This window comes from Pseudorca crassidens, chromosome 16 (genome assembly GCF_039906515.1).
Source record: "Pseudorca crassidens isolate mPseCra1 chromosome 16, mPseCra1.hap1, whole genome shotgun sequence".
NCBI classification, from domain to species: Eukaryota; Metazoa; Chordata; class Mammalia; order Artiodactyla; family Delphinidae; genus Pseudorca; species Pseudorca crassidens.
This window is the reverse complement of record NC_090311.1, coordinates 78,882,193-78,909,541: the sequence shown is the minus strand read 5'-3', so window position 1 is coordinate 78,909,541 and position 27,349 is coordinate 78,882,193. Positions and strand designations below refer to the sequence as shown.

The window sequence follows — 27,349 nt, the reverse complement described above, 5'->3', positions numbered from 1 at the left end:
TTACACTCAGATGCCTGCAGGGAAAACCGCTGCTCAGCTGCCCTGGCAGGCCCAGTTTTTGTCATTTGAGGCAGGGGAGGAATACTGGGTACTCTCTCAGTAAGTCAGCTCCTCCAGGCTGAGGACCTCATGTTGTGACCTTGGGCCCCAGGCATAGTCCAGATACTTCCATGAAGAAAAGGATAAAACTGAAATCCACTTTTCTTTTTGAAGAAACTCCTGGATCCTGTTAACATTAAAAAGGAAAGGTAGAAATATATTGTCTTGTCCCTTTCAGTTTTATTATTCTCTACGGGTAGGGGGTGGAGAAAGGAGAGGGTGTCAGACACACTCGTTAGAAAAGTGCTTTAATAGACCTGCTTTTATTTCACATCCATATAGATTCAACGAGAGGAAAGGCGTGGGGCTGAGCTTGATTACCGAAAAGCATTCGGAAATGAATGGAAAAAGGCTGGTGGACATCAAGATCCAGACAAAAACAGACCAAACGAGGAATTTCTTGCAGCCCATCCTAGATACCAGTCACTCTGCCTCAGTACGTACTGTGCACCAGGGCCCTCACGGGGCTGCGGGGGGACTGTCCACTAGGACACAGTTCCCTTTGGGTGTCAAAGGAGGTCCTCAGTGTTGTTGCTTTTCTCCACTGGGTCTTTGTTATACTCATCTAAATGGACAGGAGGGGCTCTAGCAGCGAGTTGGGAGCAGATAATTAATTAGAGTCGTCTTTAGAGAAGGTAAATCTGCAGCATCTCTGAGCAGGAGGAGGAGGGGAAGGCAGCTCTTAAACAGAAGTTCTTCTCATCTTAGCATTTACTCACTGAACTTCCGATTCCAGGAGGTGGGTCCCACTTCCTACTTCAGGAAGGGCAGGAAGGCCTCCAGCTTAGCCCAACCCTGGCTATACCCTAGGGCATTTTTTAAATGAAGAACATTTACTGTGGAACCCAGGCGTTGGTGTTTTTAAGCTCTCTCCCCAGGTAATTTTAATGCTCATGAGAGCCGAGTGTAGCTTTCCTGAGTGCTCCGTTCGGGGGGCTCACCAGCCCTGGCGCTTGGTGTGCAAGGCGCTTCCTGACCTCCAGCCTGGCTCCTTGGACACTGAAGCTCCAACTTCAGGACTCTTTGTCCCTGATGTACTTTCCATTTCGATTTCATTATTATTCCAAATTTCCCTCTTATGCAGTTTTCTTTTTTATATATTTAAGAATGTGAGAAGCTCACTGCATAAACACTTCAGGCTGGAACATTATCTTTAAGGAAGAGAAGCTGCCCGTGGGAACTGCTGTCAGATGACTCCATTAGCTGGCCGATTTCCTGGCCACTTGAGGTGAATTCTAAATCACTCGGGGGCAGGGCAGGGACGGCTCTAAAGCAGCCCTGCAGGTATGGCTCACTGTCTCCCCACTAAGAATGTGGAATACAAAGCAGAGCGTGGAGGGTATTTATAGACATTTCGTCCCTGGTGGTCCTGGCAGAAGTGAGAGGAGGAGAAGGGGCTGCTTTCCTTACACCTTACGTAGAGGCTGCATTTCCTGGCAGGGGACCTGGTTTGCAGCGGTGGTTCTGGGTGCCCAGAGCAGCACTGCACGACCTGGCTGAAACCTGGTGAAGGTGTTTGTGAGTCGAGTTTCTCTCAGGTCCCAGAAAGAAAGGGAACTATGACCAAAGGTGAAACTCGCGTCAGCGTTCTCAGTATTTGCAGGCACAGCCTCGTCTTGTCTCTAGGGACCCGTGATGGGACACACGGAAGACAGGAGGGTTCCAGGCTTGGCAGCCGTTGCTGTCTGGCCATCCCTCCAAAAAATACACTAAACCAGTAACCAGATAAAAGGAAGCAGATCCCAGGTTCGCATCCAGCTGCTGCTGGGTTCATCCTGGGAAAGGAAAAGGCTAGGTTGACACTTAACCTGTACATTTTTTTTTCCCTTACAGTGGCCTTTTGGTTTATCATTCATCCTTTTTCATTTCTCCTTAAACAGAATATGGCGCACCTGAAGATGGGGAACTCAAAGTGCAACAACCATTTTTGCTCAAAAACCAGCTACTAAGTAAGAACCCCACATTCAAAGACCGCTTATTTGTGTTCGAGTCCTTAGATGCTGAAATAGTGATGACCTTATAGGGATTGTTTCTTTTAAGTAAGTACCTAGAGGAGTAGTTCAATTTTTAAAGAAATGATGACTCTCAAACATATCTAAATTCTGACTTTGAACATGTTAGCAATTCCCATTCTTTAAACTCATTTAACAGTTTCGCACATGTGGGAAGTATTTGAGTAGGAACTGAACTGTGATTTGGAAATTCGTGGCTTTTCTTACACTTGAAAACCTAGATAAAACGTCAGGAAAGAAGTACTAAGGAGAAACGGGAAAGCCATAGAATGTTGGTCCAGCTCTTTTTTGTTGTTGTTAGTAATTCAGTGAAGTATTAATAGAAGGAATTTTAAACATCAATAAGCATCCTATTCCTTTAGTGGGATTTGAGCCAAGTTGTATGAAGAGCTGCATCCTTTGGCCGCGGCTGGTAATGTGCATGTGATGTAAATCCGTCCTACAGCAGGGCTCAATTCGTCTCTTTCCTTTTTTCTTTCAAGCACTGAAGATAAAACATCCTAATCAACTTGATCAGAAAGTCATAGAGAAACAACTGCCAGGTAAGAATGAGTCTCTCTCTCTCCTCCTTATGCTTCTGAATCGCTGGCCCCTCAACTCGAGGTGGCTGGGTCTCTCTCTCTCCTCCTTATGCTTCTGAATCGCTGGCCCCTCAACTCGAGGTGGCTGGAGGTAAAACATTTCATTCATTTCTGAAGTTGTGGGCTCTTACAGCTTATATAGGTTTCCACTAGCTTTTACGTTCTAAAATGCTAACACCATGCTAATAACATCACTCCCCCCTGAAAGTTCAAGTCTCGCATAACTTTCAGCTCATCTAGAGAACAGCTTTGTTTGTCGCGGTTACCTCTTCAGCCAGAGGCAGTAGCCTGGGAGTGCTCGCCCTTCGGGGCCTTCCCCAGGCCCTTTGCTGGTTAGTTCTCACACTGCTGCTCCGGGGGCTTTCCTTGGCCAGAGATGTTCTGGCACTGGGCTTGGGTGCTTTCTATTCCTTACCAGTCAGGAGCCCCTGCAGAGACAGCTCTTGGACGCTGTTTTAATGGACACGCTTGAAATGGTTTTCTTTAAAAAAAAACTACTTCAGAACTTTAAACCTTGATGCTGTTGGAACTGATTTTGTTTTATTTGGAAAATAAATACTTTTATGTCAACAAAATTAGATCAATGTAACTTAACTTAAACTGTCAGTCAAAAGAAAAATTAGTCTGAATCTCAAAATTAAACTTGATTCACAGTTAAATACTAAAATATAAACAGCTTAAATTTAGCACAGTGAGGATTTGAAGAAGAAATAAAATATCTATTACCGTAAATGACTCTAGTGAAATACCCTTCTGTTTCCCTGTCAGTGCAGTGAATTCACATTGATTTTTTAATTCATTTTTATCAAATAAAACAAGCTTATCATGGTATTGCTTATGGAAGGCTTTGGTTGTGCCCAAAGAAGTACCTTTATGATCCAGAACCATCATCTAGTATCAAATTACCAGTATTGCTCCATTTTTACTTACTAGAAATCCAGTTTCTATGCCTGTGAAGTGTAATGTTGCCACTGTTACATAATGATGAATTAAAATGAGTGGTCCCCGCTTCATTATTCTGTTTTCAGACTTAACTTCTGTCAGTAAGGGCATGCATGGGGACAGACGAGTGGGAGAGGGCCAGGACTTTCTGTTAAAAGCAGTTAGCTTTGGACGTGTTTGCACTTTTCCTTCTCTTACGTGAAATCAACTTGTGGGAACGTGCTCAAGAATGTTCTCGCTAGGGCTGTGTTAAGTTTCCTTTCCTGGGCTTCCCCTGGGAAGGCGCAGAACCCTCTGGGTCAGGCACTGTGGAGAGCGCAAATGAGTGCTGTCCCGGGCTGATGGCTCCTCCCCGACCTCCCACGGTGTTCACGGTCTGAGTTTTATTCATCCTCAGGTGGAACTAGCAGAGATTAGAGAAATTATATATCATCATTATGCTTCAGGCGATTCCAAATCTGAGTCCTATATTCTCTGAACTCAGCAGAGTTAAGCCAGCACTAACCACCCTCTGCACAAGGAAAGCCAGTCCACCTAAATCTTTTGAAAGGACAAGATTATCTATCATATATTCACAAATAAAAGAGCAAATTATGTTAATCAACACTGTAATCTATTCAGTGTCTATATTCAGTACATAAACAAGAAAAGGGCCAGTTTTTATTCTAAAATAAACATTTATTATCACAAGTTGCATAAAAACAGCTTTTACAAAAATTGTTTTTGATAGAAAAATATTTGTTTGAATACATGTGATTGTTGTAGGAACACCACACTATTGCTGTACCTCCAGCTAAAGCTTCAAAGAAACTGTATTGCTCATAATCAGACATCCAGTATTTACCATACCCATCTTTGGAGAGAAGTTCATAGTGTTTTCTGAACAAACCAAAGCTTTTCCTCATTAAGTTACATTGCCATGCCTGGTGGTCCCTGTATGTGTATCGCATTACACACATAAACCACAATGATTACAGACGGGGAGCGCTGGAAGGGGGCTTGTGGAGCATTAGTCTACACCTCACTTTACAGAGGAGGAAACTAAACCCAGAGAGACTGAGACGCGTCCTCATGGCGCCCGAGCCCCATGCCAGCGTTCTCTCAGTACCTCATAAGTAAGTAAGTAAGCACAAAGGTTTAAAAAGTTAATGATTTCACTCACGTTTATTCTTCTGTGCTGAGAATATGATTTCTGGTTTATTCAGGTTAAGGAGGAACTATTAAACACTGCTGAAATGGTATGAAAACTCATCATCAAAGGGCACTTAGGTCAATCATCGGCTCCGTTTCCCCAGCCTCCCAAACGACCCCCTAAGTGGTGACACTGATCTGGTGGCCCACGTGGTGGGTGAGCCGTTCCCTGATCATTTACCTGGGTAAATTGATAGTATGAAATGACAGTGACAGCTGTCATTACAGTTGTGGTCTTGTCACGTGAGCTCATTTTACAGGTAACTGTCCTTTGAGAGAACTTGATGGTTTTTCTTTTCCTTGATAGAATCCATGACAATTCAAAAGGTGAAAGGCTTGCTGTCACGTCTTCTCAGAGTTCCTGTGTCAGAACTTCTGTTGTCCTATGAAAGTCCCAAAGTAAGTTGCCCAGCAAAACACAAAGTCAGGTTCCCCACACTATGACTTGCTACTAAGCTATGTCTCTACGTAACATGGTCTGATTCTAAATGGAAACCATACATCTTTGTTGGGGGGAGGTTTTGCCACATTTGTCTTAATCACCCCCACCCCTTTGTCTAATTTTAGATGCCGGGCAGAGAGATTGAACTAGAAAATGATCAACAGTCATTACAGTTTTATTCTGTGGAAAATGGAGACTGTCTGTTAGTGCGATGGTAACAGCCAACTAATAGAGGTTAGACCGCTTATCGTGACTGGGGTTCACTGGAAATTAAGTGACTTATTGGGACAATTCGGTCCAGAACAAATGAGGTTTTACAGGTTGCCCTAAGTGTAAAACAGCTGTATTTTTCACGGGGAGGAGACCATTTCCAGGCTTGTATACAGCCCTAATAAAGGCTTTGCACCTAGTAACGATTTTCAGAGTTTATTTCATAGTTCGTGACTCTTTCATTATGAGAAGATTTAGATACTAAATAGAACCTCGCTAGTCTAAGAAAATCTGAACACGGTTAATGTCTTCGTAAGACCAGTTTTAATGGAATCCTCTGTTGATGCTACTGGTTTAAAAGGTTACTAAAATGATTTGGTTGGTCATTTTGGGAAATGTCCCTTAAACTGAAGGAAGCACATCTTCTATGCAGTACAAATGCTATGATTTCTCTTCTCAGTTGCACTGTTTTTTGAGTACTTACAAAAATTAATTACATGCTTTTCCCTAGTTATACCTAAACTGAGAATACATTCTTCTACAGCAGCTTACTAGCGTTGACTGAAATTCAGTTACATTAGGTCAACATTAGGCAATGAAAGGAAGAAAAACAAGATGCTTTCAATGCCAAGGATTTAGAACTATCCATCCCTATGGCATTAAAGCCCTGAGAGGTTTTTGATTTTACTTATATTCACAAAATTTTAGCACTTTAAAAAAACAGGAGTACTAAGCTGTGATCTTCAGGATTTATGTTAAAGGGCAAAAGGAAACTTGGGTGTAATTAGTCCACTTAATAAATGAACTTTAAAACCAAGGCCCAAAACCCAGCGTTACATTGGTTCCTTTTCAAGTTGCCCACTTCATTCAGAGATCCACAAAATCTGACATGATTTCCAGAAACCCCTGACTTTGGTATCAGTGACCACTGCTCATACGTGATCACACAGCATTTCTGTGAGTTCTTTTTGGCCCTTAATTATCCTGCTTAGGCTATCCAGAGCTACTCTGCAATCCAGGTTGAAATTCAAACTTCCAGTTACTACTCAAGATTTCTGAACTAGGCCAAGTTTTAACCAAAAATGATGATAGGTAATAAATTACTAACAGAAATGATGCACTAGGACTTGGAAATATTTTTTTCTTTTATAAACAATTTGGTATTTTTCAAATCATCTTCCAATATATAAGTAATTTTTTTCTTACGCTACAGTATCTGTTGATTTTTAAAACGGAAATTTTGTGCAAATGTTAAGAAATACCACATTGGTGACCCGTGAAGGTGCCAGCCAAGAACTATCCTGAAAGACCATATAATCTGCGGCCGAACCTTGGGCTTTCCTCAGACTTCCGCTCAGATCATCCTTCGCCCACCCTGACCTTTAACACTGCGAATTGACCTCATCCTCCTCTTGCTTCACACCGACAAGGATCACCGCACAACTCCTTCAGTTTCCACAGCTGTGTTAGTTCTTGCGGAGAATACTGAGGGGAAGACAGCATTCCTGTTTCACAGGTCTTCTCACACAGCCACAGGCTGTCCTGTTGAAAAACAAAACAAAAGCTGATTTGGGAGCCGTGACATACCTTGCTGGAAGACAGACAGCATGCATACAGGAGCTTCCAGATCCCAGTGAGGCTGAAGTTATTTCAAAGACAAGTGCATGTGTGAAGCCACTCAGCTTGTGGGGCGTAGGAAAAGCACCCACCGGTGACCCTGAGGCTGTGGAATAAAGAAACAGTGCAGTGTGTGCATTAAGAGTTTGCAAAGGGAGTTCTATGAAGAAAGGGTGTGGAAACCACAAATGCAGAGTTTCGTATTTGCTACTGGAGAAGAGGTGGCCAAATAGCATTATGAACAACAGCAAGTACTGAGGGAATGGTTACAATATTCGGGGGACAATACCAAGTGCTTTATAAATATTATCCAATTTAATTCTCACAATAACCCTGTGAGGTAGGAATTATTTCCTTTTTACAAGTGAGAAACAAAAGAGTGAAGAAACGTGCTCAAGGTCACGGTGAAGTTCATGCTGGTAGGCTGAGTAGGAAGGATCGAAATGGAGTCTTGTCAGACTCAGAGTCCGAGTTTTCACCCACCAGCCTACTTCCCAGCTCTGTGGACTGGCTTCTGTTTCCAGCAATATAGCAGAATACAGATCCCATTCAACTTGAGAACATAAAAAGGAGGGATATAATAAAAAATGTCTTTTTAAAGGATGGCTGAACTGGTGGCAAAGGAGAGGAAACTGGAGAGTAGAAGGGCCTGGAGTCAGCATGTGCCTTTTACAGGCCACGCCTGGGGACAGGAGACTGACCACTCCTTCCTACAGAGCCCTGTGCCCCTGGGGGCCGAGAGCCTCCAGGAGTATTAAAGGAAACAGAGAAGGCCTGTCTCTGCCCTGGCCCTGGACGGGTGGGACGGAGAGTCTCCCCTGAGCACCTGGCACCATAGCCCGCACTTAGGTGGGTGCAGCTGGAGTCACATTCTGCGGGGCCACCTCACTGCCAGAATCTGAAGTCAGCTGCTTCTTTTGTGTTTTAAAGCTGCAAAGAATTTCTGATCAAACGTATAAAAACTCAATTCATTGTGAGTAGGAGAACTTCCATTCAAAACATTTCCTTTTGGTTTAGACTCAGACAAATACTGTGTGAGATCTAGGCACATTATTGTGAATTAGATCAAGAGCAGTTATGATGCCAGAAGACCTCCGTTCACTGCACTGCTCTGCCCAAGGTTTGATAGAGAGAGGCCAGCCCCACTCAGGCTTGCTTACCTGATATCTTTTAGGTCCTATGGCTGCCATCCAAATGCCCATGCTTACATCTTCACCCTACACAGGTCCCATAAAGTTTAAAATGTAAAAATTTAAATGCTATTTCGTCTGTAAAGACAGTGCCACACCCATTCCCGTAAGTAATCTTTCTACTTCTTTGTTTTGTGATTATTCTAACATGCAATGCTGAGGATGTATTATAACACTGATACACGAAGTAAAAGCTACCTGCCATTAACATGAAGCACACACACCACAATGAAGTATGACTATACACACTAAGTAAGCAGCCAGCCCCTCTTCTCATGGACCTTAAACTTCCAGCACTGACGGTATGAAAGAGACACTGGATCTAAGAACCGGGCAGAGATTCATTGATTTGCCATCTCAGAATCAGCAGAAAAACAAGCTTAGTCTTAAGCTTGCTTAGTCTTCCTTCTTATGAATATAAACCTCTACATTCCTTTAGGGACTATACCTTTAAATATAGGCTGAAAACAACAGAAGGCTCAAAGATTTAGGAATAAAATTTAGATTTGAGGGATAGGAGTGTATCCCTAACCTTTGAGGGCTGACTCCTATCTAGAATGAATAACATGCCTTTCCCCAAGATCAGGTGGCTGTGCTTTTAATGACGGAATACTGAGTGGGATAAAACTTGTTTGGTCAGTGTACTCTTAGGTCAGAAATCCTTAATTACCTGGTAGGTCTTTAATCTCCCCGAGTTGCCAGCCAGCCAGTGGACGATGTCCCTGGAGATGACATACCCTGAGCCGCACGCAAAGGCGGGATAAGCGGGACTGGGGTACTCCAGTTCCTGCCACTTCCCGGTTCGGTCAACGGCCCAATTCAATCTGAAACTGACATGCAACATGAGTCGGCTTCTTTGTGTTGCTCTGACACGTATCCTACCACTAGTTAAGCTTGAGTCCTTAATTATCACTACAAAGGAATAAGCTGTAGAAGCAAGGAAAGAAGAATGAGAGATTATTGTTTTCGTCTAAGGACAGGAATTATTTATCTAGTGGTGTTTTATATAAAAGACATATGTTAAATTCTCTCCAAGTTGCATTTATGGAGTTTCTGAATCATCTTGTTTAGATATATTAAAATAAATGAAAAATAAATCACCAATCCCTATTGCATTCCTAAAGACACATAGAAAATGGTTTCAGAAATGTCACAAATTTATTGTAATGTACAGCAGCGTCTAATTTGAGTAGCACTTAATATGTAGGGCATGAGGATAAAAGCCACATCATTTTCCATCCTTCATTACATTAGCCTGAGGTTTTCCATTTAAGAGTTTTTTCCCCTTTAATTGTAGATTAATAAAATATAGTGACCCAGGGGCCTAAGAGGGAAATTTCCTATCTCAACCACATTTTTCTTATGATAAGTGACTTGTATATTTCATTCTAAATTAACATATGCTCATGAAATGAACGCCAATGGCCTAACAATGTTTAACTTACTTTCCCCACCAAAAATTAGGCCCATCCAGATTCTTAAGGGCGATTCTATTAAATACAGCTTCCAAGTCTATGTAACAGTCGTCATCCGTCTTTAGCAACAGATCAAAGCTGGTTGTTTCCACAGTCCTGTTGGCGAAAGGGGGGATATGAAAGTCAGGGCGTCCATACGAGGAAACAGAGCAACACCAATGTGGTGACACTGCTAACATCTTAATGAAAACTGGCCCTGTACTGTCTGTATGCTTGGCCAGCTTTTATCCATCCAGTATCGGGAGCATCTGCTCTAGAGCATTGCCGCTGCCAGCTACAATCCTCACTTCATATTAACAAAGGGGTATAACAGAGAGGTGCCACGCCAATTTTAAAAGGTATAAAGGAAGAAGAAAGAATACAATGAAAAAAGATCTGGCTTAAGTAGAATATATAATCAAACGCACGCTTCTCAGGCCTTGCCCAGGTCAGGCCAGCATACCTATTAATAAGCATCTGAACCTTGCCCCTTGTGTTCTTAATGAGAGGGCCACGCAGACGAGGGGACAGATGCCATGCCTGGCCTCTCACACAGAACGCCGTCGTACAACAGAATGTGCTCCGTGCTGCTACTGACAGTACACTCAGGTATTTTACAGTGTTTAAAAAGCTGAGTTATAACACTGAAGTACATTTTCCCTTGGAAACGATTTCCAGTAATTCAGCTATTACAAATGACCTTCTGGAAGGCACAAGAGGGTGATTTCATTTACCTAGACATTAAAAAAATATATAATGGCAACTAGAAAAAACATTGACTCTTTGATGTCACACTGCCAATCCCTGTACCTCTTTTACCCAGAGTCTTGCGAGGGAACCAGTCAGAAGACAGAAATTTGAATTAAAGAAATCTGGAGAAAGTTTCATTAGGCCACAGAATGGTGAATTTAACAATGGGTCCACAACAAAAAGCATAACCCTACGTTTCTAAAGTTCATTTCTAGTTAATAGCATAGGCCACACATAATATTTGCTAATTAGAAATAAACTTTGGTGATAAAGGACACTGAGGTCACTGATGGATCACCTGAATAAAGATGAATGAAAAATAAAGATGTCATTTACGATGTGGAGGGTAGATGGGGGGATGGGCTACTAGGAAGCGGGTCCGGACGTACAGCCTGTCAGAAGGTCACCGCAGCGTTCCAGGTGCACATGATGGCCCAGAACAGACAGTGGCAGAGAGACTACGGAGAGAGGCCAAGATCACAGGGATACGCAAGTAGTAGAAGAGACAAAACTTAAACTGGAGGTAGTAATTAGACCAAGTTGAACTTCCACAACTGGGAGTCAGCTCCCTATAGAAAGCCCTAGAACTCAGCAGTCCTGATCTCCCACTGCCTGGACCCCCATTCCCACTCCACCTCTTTACAGCCTCGCCCTTGCCTTGGCCAACCCGTAACAGGAATCCCATTGGGGACCTTGAGCTAAAAGAAGGCTCTTTCTCTTACTACAGCTGTCAAACTTAATCCTGGTATTCTAGGCATACCCACATTTCCAGCTCACATTTATATCTGACCTCTACCCACAAGATGACTCCAGAATTACACTGACTTGCCCCAGCTATGAAACTACCACCCATAAATTCAACTGTCTACCCCTCAGGACCAGGGAACTATATCCATAAAGGACTTGATGATTTCCCATTCTGCTCAGGGCAAAACAGAGAAGAAAAGAAGGGACAGACTCTGGGGCTCACCAAGCAACAAGTTCCCTGATAAAGTTTTAAAAAAGAAAAAGACAAAGACGTGAATATACTTTATGGGTTTGGTCTAGACAGAAAGAGAGAGAGAGAAGATTTCAGTTCTACAGTCAGGGTAGACAGTATCAGGGGGCTCACAGCAAGTTATGGGACCCTAGAGTAACTTAATAATATTAACAACTACATGTATTCAATTAAGAAGAGTCACTGTTATAGCATATTATTATTGGTGGTGTTATTATAATAAAAGTAGGAGTTACAACCAAGATCCAAGAAGTACTGGAGGGTCTGGGAAGTTAACAATACGGTAGACTATAAGGGTTGCTGAATTTCGTCTTATTAAAGCTTCTGGAATTAGGGCAGATAGCTCTTAAATGGGTTGGAGGAGAGAACGGAAATATAATGTGGATGTTCAGCTGAATGGAATTCAGATCAGGAACCTGGGTGTAAATGGGGGATATAGGTGGGTGGGTATGAAAATGCCTGAAGATAGGCCATTTGCAAACTCACTGATTTTCACCTAATGTTGGCTCAAGACAACTATGCCAGTAGGAATGACTCAAAGTGAATCAACTTTTGCCTTGTTTGTTTTTGATACATTAATAGTGTTCACATTATGTATCAGCTCATCGAAATAGTAAAGCGGCAGCATTTTAGAAGATCAGTCCTCACAAAGAACCAGGATACAATAGATCACATCCCAGGTGCACAGTGCTCTTAGGTTTCTGTGTTTTTTAAAAAATCTCAGTGATTTGATGTTGATAAATTGTTTCTACATCAAAAGAAAAATAAAACAATACCTACCCAACATTTTTATAACCTACCATTTATAGAAGTTCAATAATTTTGCAGGAACGTTTCGGTAAGTGTCAACAACATCCACAAACACAATATCATCATAGAGGCTGCTTTCCTCCTCCAGTAAGGCATCCTCCTCGTGGAGATTACTTATATGATCAAGAAGTCTTCGAGGGCGAGAATGAAGATTTTTTAAGAGAGCATCACCTTCTAAGAAGGAAAAGAGAGCTGAAGGAAAAGGCTATTGCAAACTTAAGAGCCAGAACTTGTAACGTTATTGCATTAGCCCTCCTCCCAAGGTAACCTAACAACACAGTTAGGAACTCTGAAGTAGGGAAATGTGAACGCCCACACATTGCTGGTGGGAGAATAAAGGGCTACACTCACTGTGGGGAGCAACTCAGCAATACCTAGTTAGGCTGAAGATGTGTGCACTGTTTGACTCGCCAAGTCCACTCGTAGATATATCCCCAGAGACACTATTTTACACACTCACAAGGGTATTTATGGCAGCATTGTGACAGTGAAAAAATGGAACCAGCCTAAATACCCACCAATAGGAGAATGGTTAAACTGTGGTATGTTCACATAATGGAATACAGCAGTTAAAAAAATTAACCTGCATAGCAGCACTATTTACAACAGCCAAGACGTGGAAACGACCTAAATGTCCATCAACAGATGAATGGATAAAGATGGGGGGGTGTATACACGTATACACACACACACACACAGGAATATTAGCCATAAAAAAGAATGAAATGCCATTTGCAGCAACATGGATGGAACTAGAGATTATCATATTAAGTAAATCAGAAAGAGACAAATATCATATGATATCACTTATATGTGGAATCTAAAATATGACACAAATGAACTCATCTACAGAACGGAAACAGATTCACAGACACAGAACAAACAGACTTGTGGTTGCCAGGGCTGGCGGGGTGGGGAAGAGGGGATGGATTGAGAGTTTGGGATTAGCAGACGTGAACTATTATCTATAGGATGGATAAATAACAAGGTCCTACTGTAGCGCACAGGGAACTATATTCAGTATCCTGTGATGAACCATTATGGAAAGGAATGGGAAAAAGAATGTGTGTGTGTATATATATATATATATATATAACTGAATTGGTTTGCTGTACAGCAGAAAGTAACAACATTGTAAATCAACTATACTTCAGTAAAATAAATTTAAAAAAAATTAACCTGATCTTGGATGTTGAGAGGAATGGCACTAAAAAATAATGCTGAGAAAAAGTATCTTGCCAATTGATATATACAATGTGATACCACAGGTATAAATTATAAAATACTTTAATCAAAACTGTATGTTATTAAAAGTTGTATACACATGCATGTAGTAGAAAATAGAAAAATAAGAATGGGAAGGGTACACATGAGTTTCAGGACAGTGGTCTCCTGTCCAAGGGGAAGGGAGAGGAACGGGGTAGGAAGTACTGGGAGAGAAGAGGCTTCAACTGTATCTATAATGCCTTATTTCTCTGAAAACAAAGAAAGGAAGCAAATGTGACAAAATACAAACATCTGTTAATTCTGAGCAACAAGTACATGGGTGTTTCTTATAGCACTATTTTTGGTTTATGATATTTTATAATAAAACTTATGACCAATGTGCTTAAAAGACATTTTAATTACCACCTTACAAGCTAATGGATCGTTTGTCACATCTGTGCAGGACTGTCCTCAAATAAGGCAGCAATCCTATCACTAGCGCAGGATTTTCTCAGCTGTCTCAAATTAGAAAATTTCTGAAAACTAAACAAGTGAGTGGCTGAGGGGTCGGGGAGAGAAACCGAGACGTAATCCAGCCCTCCGCTCTGTGACTGCAAACAACAAGACTGGGCATGGGGGCTGAGGGCCTGTGTCTGATTTCTACCTCTGCCACTGTTGGTGAGGTAATGGACGAGTCACACGTTTCTGGGCCTCAGCATTCTCATCTGTAAAAGGAGGAGCTGGACTACGTCTGTGGTTCTCAGGATTGCTTACCGAAATACAGATTCCTAGGCCCCAAGCCTAAAAATCCAGCCGGTCTTGGGTAGAGCCCAGGAATCTGTTATTTCTAACCTGTGACTTCCTGTAACTTTGATGCAGGTGGACCACAAACAACCCTTTGAAAAACACAGGCCTAAATAACCTCGGGTCCCTTTCAACTTTTACACTCTCCTCTAACGTCCTTTCACTTTAACGATAAGGATAAATATACACGATTTAACACTTGAATGAAAGTGAAAGTGTTATAAAATTGCAGCAATAGGAATGGATGATAACAAGATACGAGCAGAAATACAGGCTTTTTCATTAACAAATTGTACGTGTTGGTTTATTCTGCATATATCTGAAAAACACGAGTATAAAGTAATAAAGTAATAGATCTGTGTGCGTGTTGGGTTTTTTTTGGCTGCGATGGGTCTTTGTTGCTGCACATGGACTTTCTCTAGTTGCGGCGAGCGGGGGCTACTCTTTGTTGCAGTGCGTGGGCTTCTCACTGTGGTGGCCTCTCTTGTTGCAGAGCACGGGCTCTAGGCGCGTGGGCTTCAGTACCTGTGGTACGTGGGCTCAGTAGTTGTGGCTCATGGGCTGTAGAGCGCAGGCTCACTAGTTGTAGCGCACGGGCTTAGTTGCTCTGCAGCATGTGGGATCTTCCCGGACCAGGACTCGAACCCATGTCCCCTCTGCTGGCAGGCGAATTCTTAACCACTGCACCACCAGGGAAGTCCCTCTGTGTGTGTTTTAAATCTGATCATCTGTCTAGGTGCCATTTACAAGAATCATGTGGTTTATGGCCTCTCAAACTTTGGAGGCATCAAACCCATCTAGGGAGCTTATTAAAATACAGGTATCTGAGCTCCAATCCTGAAGATTTTTAACTCTGTAGGCTTGAGGTAGGGCCCAGCCAGAGATGCTAATGCCCAACAAAATTTGAGAATTTGTGTACCATGTGACTCTTCTGAATAGCACGTAGATCCTCAGATTCTAAAAAACTGTAGTCAGATTTTCAGATATATCCAGTACAGGAGAAGAAAAATCTATTCATTTAATTCCTTTAGCCTAACACTTGAGTTATTTCTCTCTTGTTTGAAAGGAGTTTTCCTCACCCAGACCTTAATCCTTTAGCCTCAGTGAGAGAAAACTTAAGACAAACAGTTGTTTAGGGTACAGTAGTTGCTCCTTGTAGAACAGTTTAGTGCCAGAGTCTCAAGGGCCCCTCAAGTTTTTAAAGGCTCTTGATGGTACATACATGAGTTAACTGGCGAAAGAAAGGAAGTCGCTAGACATGAAGTCAGATGGTGTGTAACATCTGTACCCGGCCCCCCAGTGTGAGCTGTTTTACGAAACTGGCCTGACCTCCCGATCTGAGTCCTCCCCAGGGCTGAGCCATTAGCCCCTGTGAGCTGAGTCCATACCTTCCCTAGCAGAGTGGTCTCACAGTTTTATGAAAAATCTCTGGACTAAAATTAAGGATCCATAAATTTTAAATCTCTATTTTTAATGGCAGGTTTGTGGGTAAAACCTGTACCTATTCCAGCCTACCCTTAGGGGTGATGTTAGAAATACTTCTATGAGGAAATACTGTATAAATAAAGATGCTAGAAATTGAAAAAAGCCACAGCCCATTCACATCTTCAGACTACCTGTAGTGGCCTCAAACAGAGGGTCTGCCCCATCCTCAACCCTGCACTATTAAAATAGGGAGACCCCTGAAGACCTGCCTCTCAGAATACGGCCTCTGCTTTCCCCAAGTCACTGTGTGCCTTCAGGGAAGCTGTGTCCTAATTCTTTTATAGGAATCCATGATCTGCAGAGCTTTGAGAAGCCAGATGGTGCACTACTAGGCACCTTTGTTCCGTAGGTGGTGATCAGGACACGTGACCAAGAGCAACCGCATCAACAGTAGCTTTTCTTAGAGATCACTGATCCAGGAATTCATTGATGTGGATGTTTTCAGGAGCGTCACTCAAGAAAACAAACAGCCACTTCTTTTTGGGGTGGTGGAGAGGGCTGCAGAGCTCTGAATACACTGAAAGCCATTGAATCAAATACTTTAAAAGGGTAAAGTATATGGTATGTGAATTATGTAGCAATAGAGCTACTATTTTTAATGACCAAAAAAAAAGAAAAGATTACCTTTGATGTCAAAAGTATGAAGATGAGGTAGGCGAGATTCAGTATGTTTTTCAACTTTTAACCAGTTGACTTACCCTGAATAGTATAAATAAAGCCACCTGCAACTCCCTCCACACCTTCCATGAATTCATGAGGCAAGGCACCCTCCCCAGCCTGAAAGAAACCAGAATAGAAGTGCTTGGTGTTTTATTACTAAGAACACATTTCTTATATTTGAAAACTGATTTGGCACAATTCATAATGTGACGCCACAGCACATAAATCCATCTAAGATGCTGATGCACTAGACTTACGCTGTCAGGATGACATCAGCATTCTAGTTTTGTCGTCTAGTCCAAGATCAGGTACACACAGTAATCTACGGATTAGTGTTGAGAATTCCAGCCTACACAGAATCACGTATTCTTGAACTTGCTACCAACACTATTACCAAGACCAATTTTCTTTTACATCCGAACTCCACCACTTAAAAAAAATTATAACCACCTCTGATTTCGTGGAGATTGAAAATGCCCGTGAGTTCAAATACACCCAAGCACATTTCAAAGTGACAGCTACCACGCAGAGACAAGCCCTCTAAGCACACAGTTCAGCCCGAGCCGTACTGATGACTGATGCTGAAGGTGCCCACTGCACCAACAGCCAACAACAGCCCCCTCTACCGCTAAGGTGTGGGGCATCTTTGGTTATTACGAGATTTACCTCTTTTACCTCACAGGTTACCCCAGGCCCTTACTCAAATTGAGGGGCCTCACCTCTATGTGTTCCACCCCAACTTAACACCCTACCAGCGATCCAGCTGCTGCGGGCTGGATGGGATTGTCACAGCCACGCCTCAGCATGTTTACAGCGTTTCTTCTTGACGGGTGGTCAAGAGGGCTTACTGCCTGGGTAGTCCTCTTTGAACAGATCCTTCTAGCAGAGCTGTCCCTGTACAAAGCAATGTTTTAATAAGGCCAGTAGAGAGACAGTGTTCTGCAGTGGTTGTGGGAAAATTGCCATTCAATTCAGAATATGGTTTGTAGCTGAATGTGGAGGAAATCTCTAAAGGTGAGCGCTACAGATTCCAACCTTGTACGTCTACAAAAGATTGCACACGCTTTTTTAATTGTACAATCTATACTGTTTTGGCTTGTTTACTTAACAGTACTTTATGTTTATTAACTTCTGTCTGAAAGGTCACAGCTTGGCTTTTATTTTGTCTTTAAACTTTTTCCGACATGATTACTTGCTGGCAAGGCAGCGAGACTTAGGAAAACTTCCAGCTCTACATGGGTTTCTTAGAATAAGCTACTAAGTTATCGGACTTTTTTTTAGGTTAGCTGAGTGTTTAAGCCATCACTGCCCTCCGCAACCATATTCACTCCCAGAGCAGATCACTTGAGTCTTTACATTTAAATCTAGCCCTCAATTCAGAAGTAAACTGATTTCCTTTTGTGCAACCAACTGAGCAGTATAGAATTCTGGCATGTTTTGGATATTTTTAAGTTTCATACACAGAAAAGGAGGCAAGATATTAAAGGCACTTGCTTTGAAAATAAGGAAAGAAAAAAAACTATAAATCCGTAAAACACTGTGTCTTAAATAAAGGACTTTTCATAACCAAGAATGAAATCTGATACATGGCCTACAAGGCTAAGGTTGTAATTACACATGAATTTGTGGGGTCTGTCTGTCTAGTGTCTTTTCCCTTCACTGGACTATAAATTCCACTGTGGGCCAGTAATGGGCCTGTTTTGCCCATGACTGTGCCTGGCTCACAGTGTGCAGTAGATGTTTTCTGAACGTGTAATAACAAACCACATGATTTTCATTTCAAATTCAGGTATTAATTTATGTGAATTAGGTTAATATTTAATGGAATGTACTAAGCTTGTGACCTTAAATGCCAGGTGCTTTCCTAATTAGATTAGAGCATCAAGGAGAACAATTCTGTCTGACATCAGCACATATACCACTTGTTTACTTAAAGTTCACCATTTTAAGTTTGCCTACACCTTCTTTTTCATCCTACACTTTGAGAAATTTATTGTCAAACTGTTTCAAATTTTAAAAAAATTTGGCAAATGAAAACAAAGTCACAAATCCCAACATAAACGAAAGTGAATACTCAACCTTACTTTCTAATACTTTTATCTATAGTATTGTAACTGACATCATACTATCAAGGTGAGATAGTGAATATTCTGAATACTATAGAGTAAGTGAACTTAAAAGAACATTAACAAAAACTATGAAGAAATAAAACATCGCACTCTGTACAATGCACTAGACTTAAGGCAAAACTATATATTTACTAAGGTTGAAGTTACAAAATCGTACAACATTTGAGTTTTTCATCTTTACTATGTGGTGCCTCAACATTTTCTAGTGTATATGTTCTAAAATACATAAGATTCATTGTTCCATATGAGTTGATGTAAAAATAAACTTAAAAACACTTTTACATATTAAAAAATGCTAAGGTGTGCTAAACAACCTTTAAAAATGAATGACTTACTGTGATGACTCTGAGAACTCCTCCCCCATCATTGAGTGTCACTTTGTGGAGATTCCTTGACACAAGGCCTTGGAGGTCTTGGCTCTCCCACACGATTGTACCTTCAAAGCTCTTTTGTGGAAAGATGAACAGTGAGTCGGTTTCTTTATTGCTGTCATTTAGATTTTAAGTAAGTTTCTAGAGAAGAGTTTATTTTTTCTAAGACACATTGGTTAAAACTTTTACTGCGCGCTAAGACGCCAATGCTAACATTTTGGTGTATATCTTAGAGCACGTCTAAAACAATAGTTACAAAGACCTTATAGACAGTTTTACATGCTGCTGTCATTTCCCATTGCATCAAAGGCATTTCCTTATGCGACTGCCGCTGTTACAACTGCTCTTTTTCAAGTACTCGTAGCCATACTGCTGAGTGAATGCATCCTGATTCACTCAGACATCTCCCTACCGTTGGACATCTGGATACTACCAAATAGCTAGTAAAATAATGTGAGGCGTGTTTTGGTGTAAATGTTTATTTTTCCCCAATACTTTGTTTTTTATTTAAAATAAATTCCGAGAGGTGAAATTACTGGGACAGGAATAGAGATACTTTGGATTTTGGTACCCACTGCCAAACTGCTTTTCAAAAACAAATTCTACCTGTAGGGTCATTAGCAATTTATAAGAATACCAGTTGCATTGTCCTCTTCCCAGTATGGGATATTAGTAAAAGAAGTTAAGCTAATTTAGTAGATTTAAAGAAACGGTTCCTCATTTAATTGGTGTTTCTTTTGATTTCTAATGATGTTTATGAATTGTAGTCTCTTCTGGGAATTGCCTTGTCATGCTTCTTTGCCATTTAGCTACTGAGTTATATTTTTCTTATTAATCTGTGTAAGCTTTAATAAATTAATACTGTATATTTTATATACTAAGAATGTTCTTTCAGAATTATTTTATTTATTTTTAAACATCTTTATTGGAGTATAATTGCTTTACAATGGTGTGTTAGTTTCTGCTTTATAACAAAGTGAATTAGCTATACATATATATATGTATCACCCTATCTCCTCCCTCTTGCGTCTCCCTCCCACCCTCCCTATCCCACCCTCTAGGTGGACACAAAGCACCGAGCTGATCTCCCTGTGCTATGCGGCTGCTTCCCACGAGCTATTTATTTTACATTTGTTAGTATATGTAAGTCCATGCCACTCTCTCACTTCGTCCCAGCTTACCCTTCCCCCTCCCTGTGTCCTCAAGTCCATTCTCTATGTCTGCATCTTTATTCCTGTCCTGCCCCTAGGTCCTTCAGAACTTTTTTTTTTTTTAGATTCTATATATATATATAGTTAGCATACAGTATTTGTTTTTCTCTTTCTGACTTACTTCACTCTGTATGACAGATTCTAGGTCCATCCACCTCACTAAAAATAACTCAATTTTGTTTCTTTTTATGGCTGAGTAATATTCCATTATATATATGTGCCACATCTTCTTTATCCATTCACAAATAAATGGAAAGATATTCCATGATCATAGATTGGAAGAATTAAAACTTGTTAAAATGTCCATATTACACAAAGCAATCTACAGATTCAGTGCAATCCCTATCAAAATACCAATGGCATTTCTTACAGAAATAGAACAAACAATCCTAAAATTTGTATAGAATCAAAGATCCCAAATAGCCAAAGCAACCTAGAGAGAGAAGAACAAAGTAGGAAGCATCATGCTTCCTGATTTCAAACTATATTACAAAGCTACAGTAATCAAAACAATATGGTTTTGGCAAAAAAACATACACATAGATCAGTGGAACAGAATAGAGCCCCGACATAAACCCACGCATATGTGGTCAATTAATTCACAACAAAGGGGCCAAGAATATACAACAGGGAAAGGACAGTCTCTTCCACAAATGGTGTTGGGAAAACTGGAGAGCCACGTGCTTAACATGAACGAAACTGGACCACTAACTTATGCCATACACAAAAATCAACTCAAATGTGTTAAAAAAACTTGAACATAAGACCTGACACCAGGAAACTCCTGTAAGAAAACATAAGCAGTAAGCTACTTGACATCCGTCTCAGGGTATGATTTTTTGGATTTGATACCAAAAGCAAAGGCAACAAAAATAAACAAGTAGTACTATAGCAAACTAAAAAGCTCTGCACAGCAGGGGAAACTAGCAACAAAAGGAAAAGGCAACCTACTGAAAGGGAGAAAATATTTGCAAAATCATGTATCTGATAAAGAGTTAATATCCAAAATATATAAAGAACTCAAACAACTCAATAACAAAAAGCCAAAGAAGCCAGTTTTAAAAAATGGGCAGAGTATCTGAATAGACATTTCCCTAAAGAAGACATACGGGTGGTGAACAGGTACATGCAAAGATGCTCAACATCACTAATCATAAGGGAAATGCAAATCAAAACCACAATGAGATATCGCCTCATATATGTTAGAACAGCTAGTACTGAAAAAAAGAAATAACAAGTGTTGGCAAGGATGTGTAGAAAACGGAACCCTTGTGCACTGTTGATGAGAATGTAAACTGAGGCAGCCACTACAGAAAAACGTTTGGAGGTTCCTCAAAAAATTAAAAATAGAACTAGCATATGATCCAGCAATTCCACTTCTGGGTACTCATCCAAAGGAAATGAAAACACTAACTCGAAAAGATATATGCACCCCCATGCTCCCTGCAGCATTATTTACAATAGCCAAGACATGTAAGCAACCTAAGTGTTCGTCAGTGAATGAATGGATAAAGAAAATATGGTATCTATATACAATGGAATATTACTAGCCATTAAAAAGAATGAAATCTTGCCATTTGTGACAACACGAATGAACCCCAAGGGCATTACACTAAGTGAAATAAGTCAGACAGAAAAAGACAAATACCATAAGGATCTCACTTATCTAAAATAAACAAAAAGAACTGAATTCATAGATACAGAGAACAGATGGGTGGTTGCTAGAGGTGGGTGGTGGGAGGTGGCTAAAACGAGTGAAGGTGATCGAAAGGTGCAAACTTCTGCTTACAAAAAAATAAGTCTTGGGGATGTAATGTACAGCCTGGTGACTATAGTTAATAATACTGTATTGTATATTTGAAAGTTGCTAAGAGTAGATTTTTCTTTTTTAATAAATTTATTTATTTATATATATATTTTTGGCTGCATTGGGTCTTCATTGCTGCACGTGGGCTTTCTCTAGTTGTGGCGAGCTGGGGCTACTCTTTGCGGTGCACAGGCTTCTCATTGCAGTGGCTTCTCTTGTTGCGGAGCATGGGCTCTAGGTGCGCGCACTTCAGTAGTTGTGGCACGTGGGCTTCAGTAGTTGTGGCATGTAGGATCAGTAGTTGTGGCTCGCGGGCTCAGCTGCTCCGCGGCATGTGGGATCTTCCCGGACCAGGGCTCGAACCCATGTCCCTGCACTGGCAGGTGGATTCTTAACCACTGCGCCATCAGGGAAGCCCCTAAGAGAGATCTTAAAAAGTTCTCATCATAAGAAAAATTTGTAACTATGTCTGGTGATGGATATTAACTAGACTTGTGTTGATCATTTTGCAACAAATACATATACTGAATCATTTTATTGTATACCTGAAGCTAATATAATGTTGTATGTCAATTATATCTCAAATAAATAAATAAATAAATTTAAAGAAACTGCCCTCTGAGTTGAACTAATTAAATTCTTCAAGTAAAAGAAACAATGTTTCCAATAACTGGGAAGAGCTCTAAGGTTGAAGCTTAATTAGTAAAAATCAATACCTTAAAACACTATAGGAAAGCTGGTCTAAGAGAGAATTTTGGCAACAAGTAGCAATGTCTAAGGGGAGATAGAATAATTGGAAGATATAAAGCACTCTGGTCACATCCTACCTGAATGAGGCAGCTCTCAAAAACACCCACCACCTCCCATTGCTGTAATCAAATCCAATGCCCGAACCAAGTACGGTTCAGATTGTTTTTTAGGTGCCTTGTCATATCAGGAAGGAGGTTCCTAGCTGGTGGCCACAAGAATTCAAACCACTCTAATGAGCTAACACCCATCAAACATGAATCAATAGACATTCTGGTTTATATACTCCACAAGGGCAGCATTAGGACCCAAAAGCTAAGTCCTAGACCCTCGACTGTGTGAGGCTGGTTTGGGTTAATCATGTGTCTTTCTCCTGGCAACAACGACCTCTTCCCCTTGGGATACTTTACTTTCTTCTAAAACTTTAATAGTGATAAAGTTTGGAAGGACTGATACCAAATAAGTTTCAGAGAAAGAAATGATAGGACGTAGTGAGTGCTTGGATATGAGAATTGAGGATTAAAGCCCACGATTCTGGTTTGGGTGCCTGAGAAAAAGGAGATACTATGACCCAAGACTGAAAATACCAGAGGAGATGAGAATGGGTGGGCTGGAGATGCTATCACCATAGAACGCCCAGGGGACATCCCAAGTGGAGGAGTTCAGTAGGTGGCTGAAGTGTGTATGGGGTTCATAAGAAATCTGGGCTGCAGTAAACAGGTGGTAATAGATGAAACTGTCTAGGAAGAATGAGTAAAATAAACAGAAGGCTGGGTATCAGATCCTAATGATTAACGTTTAAGGGGAAAACGAAAGAGGAGATAATGAAGTTATGTACTGGGAAGAAGGACTGGGCCAGATTAAGCTGAACCAGAAGAATGCATATCATATAAGCTAAGAGAAAACCGCAGTCAACTAGGGTAAGGACTCCAGGTAAGTGTCCCCTGGAGGTGGCAGTTAGGTCACTGGGAATCTTTGCAATTATAGTTCCAAACGAACCATACCAAAGTAAAAGCTATAGTGACCTCAGAAAAGCTTCACCTTGAAACTACAAATCTGGCAAATATGATGACAAATCAAGTAATTCTCTGTCCAGTCCAGTCAACTGACCCTTGGCACCTGTACTCTGCCCGGCACCCAACTCCATTTTGTTTGACTGGGTTGTGATATAACATCAACAATGTTGACTAAACTGAGTAATTACCAGAAAAACTCATTGGCCCAAAAAGTGATCCTGCTTTTTTATTCACTCAACTGATAACCAGCTGTTTTTGTTATGAGAGGAGGGAGGGGTTCTACCTTCTCCACCTCCCCTGCAGCTGCTCCATGGCACAGTTAAATTTCTATTCCCCACTTCTCTCCCATGCCTACTTTCTACTCTCATACAGAGTAATCACAAAGCCAGGAATCTCTGCGGATGCGAAACAGCTTCTTTATGGCAACTCCCTGCTAAAATCATAAAACCAAAGGAAAAGGTAGGAAAGAACAGCACGGTGTAGGCTGGAAAAATGAGCTCTCATCAGTCCTCTCACCCATAACGTAAGTGAGCTATGTGCAACCTGTGCTGTCCACTCTTCTGTGTCCTATTTCTAACTCGTCATCCAAACCAACAGAGTAGCTTAAACATACACAGTACTTTTGTACCTGTAACTGTTAACGATTTCTTGTGGATTGGAGAAATGACTACCTCTAAAGAATTTCAACTTTCATAAAAAATAAGTATATAAGTACCCATGATACTAACAATACTGTCTCTAGTGACTCGTGTTGAATGAAAATAGTCTTTTTATTGAAATTAGTTTCAGGTTTCAGGTGCACTAAGAGAAATATGAAATTAGAGAAATAAATATTTTAAAAGAAACACACAGCAGTCTCCATTTAAATTTGTGACCCCCAGTGAGATTTATGCTTTAGTGAGTCACACGACGAAAACAGTGCAAGAGCCCTGCTTAGCTGACAAGCCATACTGCTGACGTTACTCTAGCCGACTGTGAAGTGTGGAAGGAATAAGATGATGAACAAATCAACCACTTCTCCCTCGCAACTGGGATCAACGATCTGTTCTTCGGGCATACTCTGCTGATGGTAGGCAGGCAGGCAAACCCATCCATCACTATCATGTTTTCTGTGCAAATAAGCCCAATTAGGCTTGAGGCAGCAAAAATGAGTATCTATATAAAATTAAACAGGTTTTCAACAAAAATAGGATTTTGTGTAAAAGGAAAGAATATGTTATCTTTAAAAGTTTTTTTTCTTTTAATAAAAGCTAATATATATTTATTTCAGAACATTTAGAAAATAGATACACAGAGAGAAGAAAATAAAAATCATCCATAATCCTACTCCCCCAGATGCGGACACTATTAAATAACTGCGTTTATAGAAGGAAAAAACGTTATTCAGATGTAATGAAAAACCAAAAGCTAGTTTAGCTTAAAGCATCAAGGGAAATAAAGATCACAAGGCTTTAGCCGGTAGAAGTCTTAATAACTGAAACGGCCACTACCTGACTTGGCTGAGTCCTTTCCGTCCTGAGTACCTACTGCCATATATACCATCCTGAACACTGGCAAGGAAGGCAGCTCCTTGCCCCAACCTAATTTTTATTCTGAAAAGCTTCAAACCTACGGAAGTTGAAATTACCACCCAAATCCCCTAGACTCACCAACTGTTAACATTTGGCAACATGTGCCTTTTTTTTTAACTTTTTGGCCGCGCCGCACAACAGGCGGGATCTTAGATCCCTGACCAGGGATCAAACCTGCACCCCCTGCAGTGGAAGCGTGGCGCCTTAACCACTGGAGCGCCAGGGAAGTCCTGGCCACATGTGCTTTATCTCTGTCTCTAGACACACATTCTTTTCTGTTGTTCTTTGTTGTTCAATCACTTGAAAGTAAAATACATTTCACCTTGACTTCAGCATGTATTTCCTAAGGACATGGACATTCTAAGAGAAAGTAATGTTTTTTTGTGGACTCATCAAACACTGTAATTCTTTCTACAAGGCTGACCAAGATAATGGAGCAGGCGCCATAAGACTGTGATTAGCCTGAAGTTAGTATTACAGCTTATCTTCTTTCTCCTTGCCCCACACTGTGACTCCTTCCTCTTGGAGTTTCTCTACCTGCGCACCGCTGACATCTGGGGCCAGATAATTCTCTGCTGTGGGGACGTGTCCTGTATGATGTGGGATGTTCGAAACATCCCTGGCCTCTGCCCACAAGATGCCAGCGCTGCTCCACACGGGGTTGTCTCCAGACACTGCTAAGTGTCCCCTAGGGCCAAACGGCCCGGGGGAGAGACACCGCTTTTGAAGAACCACAAGTCCAGAGGAGGACCAGCAGTGAAGAAGCCAGCGCACATTTCTTTACCGAATGCTCACCATGTGGCGGCATGTTTTAAACATTCTCCATCTAGGAAATCATTTATGCCCTAGCGTAACCCTCTGAACTGGGGGCCTCTGACAAAGGAGGGAAGAGACGCAGTGAGGCGAAGGAGCTTGCTCCAGGTCACAGAGCCACCGAGTGGCAGCGAGGGACTCAACCTCACCCACAGGCGGCTGCTCAGGCACCTGCACCCGAACGTGATGCCCACGCTGCCTTCCAGGCGCGGCAGCCTTTCCTTTCCTATTCGTGCCAACCCGCGTGAGCGGTCTGTGAAAATCAACCCTCCAGCAGGCTCCAGACCTTTCTGGAGAGCACCTAACGCGGCGCTTGTGCTCCTGGTCCCCTCAGAGTCACACTCCTCTCCCCTGGGAATCACAGAGTCTGAGTGAGGTTCTGCCCATGCTGGTTCTGAGTAGAAAGGCAGGACTCTCACCGATGACTCGCTTCAACCCTAAAGGAGCGGACCAATCAGTGCAGGAAATCTGCTTACAGCTGTGCCTGGGACACAGCAAGCTAAGCAGAATATCAGTGCTGGCTCTTCTATCCTCACTTGGACATAAGCTGCTTTAAGGGCAGGGATCTTTGTACTACGTCTCAAATAGCCCCCGTGCTTGGCATATACTAAGTTCTCAATAAATATTTTCTGAGTCAATGAGTAAACAAACCGAAGAGAAGCTTCCTTCAAAAACTGAGATCCAACACTTGGCCAATACTACTTAGTTGAGCCACTACTTTTAATTAAGAGTAAGAGATACCTTTGATGGTACATACTTCATTTAACAAGGAAGAAAGTTCATATATGAAATTTTAAAAGGTCATACATATAGGTAAATAGGCATTCTCATATAATGTTGATGATTATTCAAATTGATACAAACTGCTAAACTGTCCTCCAGAAAGAAATTATCTGCATCAAAAATGTGCAGAAATTTGAACCAACAATTCATCCTAAGAAAATAACCAGTTATGTACACAAAACAGAGTGTAAGGATGGTCACTACAGTCTTTTTTATAACACTGAGAAACTGGAAAATTTTTTCCAGTATGTTTTAGTTTTGCTTTTCTGTAAAATGCTTTTAAACAGAGGTACCCATAGGTGAAACAAAGGAGCTCCCTTTAACAGTCACAGAATTAACATGCAAAGTTTAACTACCTGTACTCAACTCCAAAGATACACAGTACCTTATAAAATGTGTGACTTTGCTGTTGCATAAATGTGAACAGCAACCCACACGCCTGGTGGTAGAA

General features: G+C 41.3%; 2 protein-coding genes across 11 annotated transcripts in view; one reads left to right on the top strand and one right to left on the bottom strand.

The window, feature by feature from the left end:
* TBCE (tubulin folding cofactor E) overlaps positions 1-14,666 on the top strand; it is a 118,976-nt gene extending 104,310 nt beyond the window's left edge. For 3 of the 7 annotated variants that reach the window (XM_067711050.1, XM_067711046.1, XM_067711048.1), the window contains 5 exons: positions 382-535; positions 1,980-2,048; positions 2,594-2,653; positions 5,133-5,224; positions 5,393-5,680. In XM_067711050.1, coding sequence (XP_067567151.1) covers positions 382-535; positions 1,980-2,048; positions 2,594-2,653; positions 5,133-5,224; positions 5,393-5,485 — 468 coding nt within the window. In that variant the 3' untranslated portion in view covers positions 5,486-5,680. Of the gene's footprint in view, positions 1-381; positions 536-1,979; positions 2,139-2,593; positions 2,715-2,773; positions 2,823-5,132; positions 5,225-5,392; positions 5,681-6,690; positions 8,068-12,313 lie in introns of those variants that run through there. The other 4 variants (XR_010936031.1, XM_067711047.1, XR_010936032.1 and 1 more) reach the window with 4 other exon arrangements.
* The window catches only part of B3GALNT2 (beta-1,3-N-acetylgalactosaminyltransferase 2), a 58,148-nt gene continuing 35,090 nt past the window's right edge, over positions 4,292-27,349 (bottom strand). For 2 of the 4 annotated variants that reach the window (XM_067711053.1, XM_067711051.1), the window contains 8 exons: positions 18,915-19,025; positions 16,489-16,567; positions 12,286-12,469; positions 9,730-9,855; positions 8,955-9,114; positions 8,255-8,311; positions 6,858-7,019; positions 4,292-5,208 (listed from right to left, as the gene is read on the bottom strand). In XM_067711053.1, the coding sequence (XP_067567154.1) occupies positions 6,879-7,019; positions 8,255-8,311; positions 8,955-9,114; positions 9,730-9,855; positions 12,286-12,469; positions 16,489-16,567; positions 18,915-19,025 (858 nt within the window). In that variant the 3' untranslated portion in view covers positions 4,292-5,208; positions 6,858-6,878. Of the gene's footprint in view, positions 5,209-6,857; positions 7,020-8,254; positions 8,312-8,954; positions 9,212-9,729; positions 9,856-12,285; positions 12,470-16,488; positions 16,568-18,914; positions 19,026-27,349 lie in introns of those variants that run through there. The other 2 variants (XM_067711052.1, XM_067711054.1) reach the window with 2 other exon arrangements.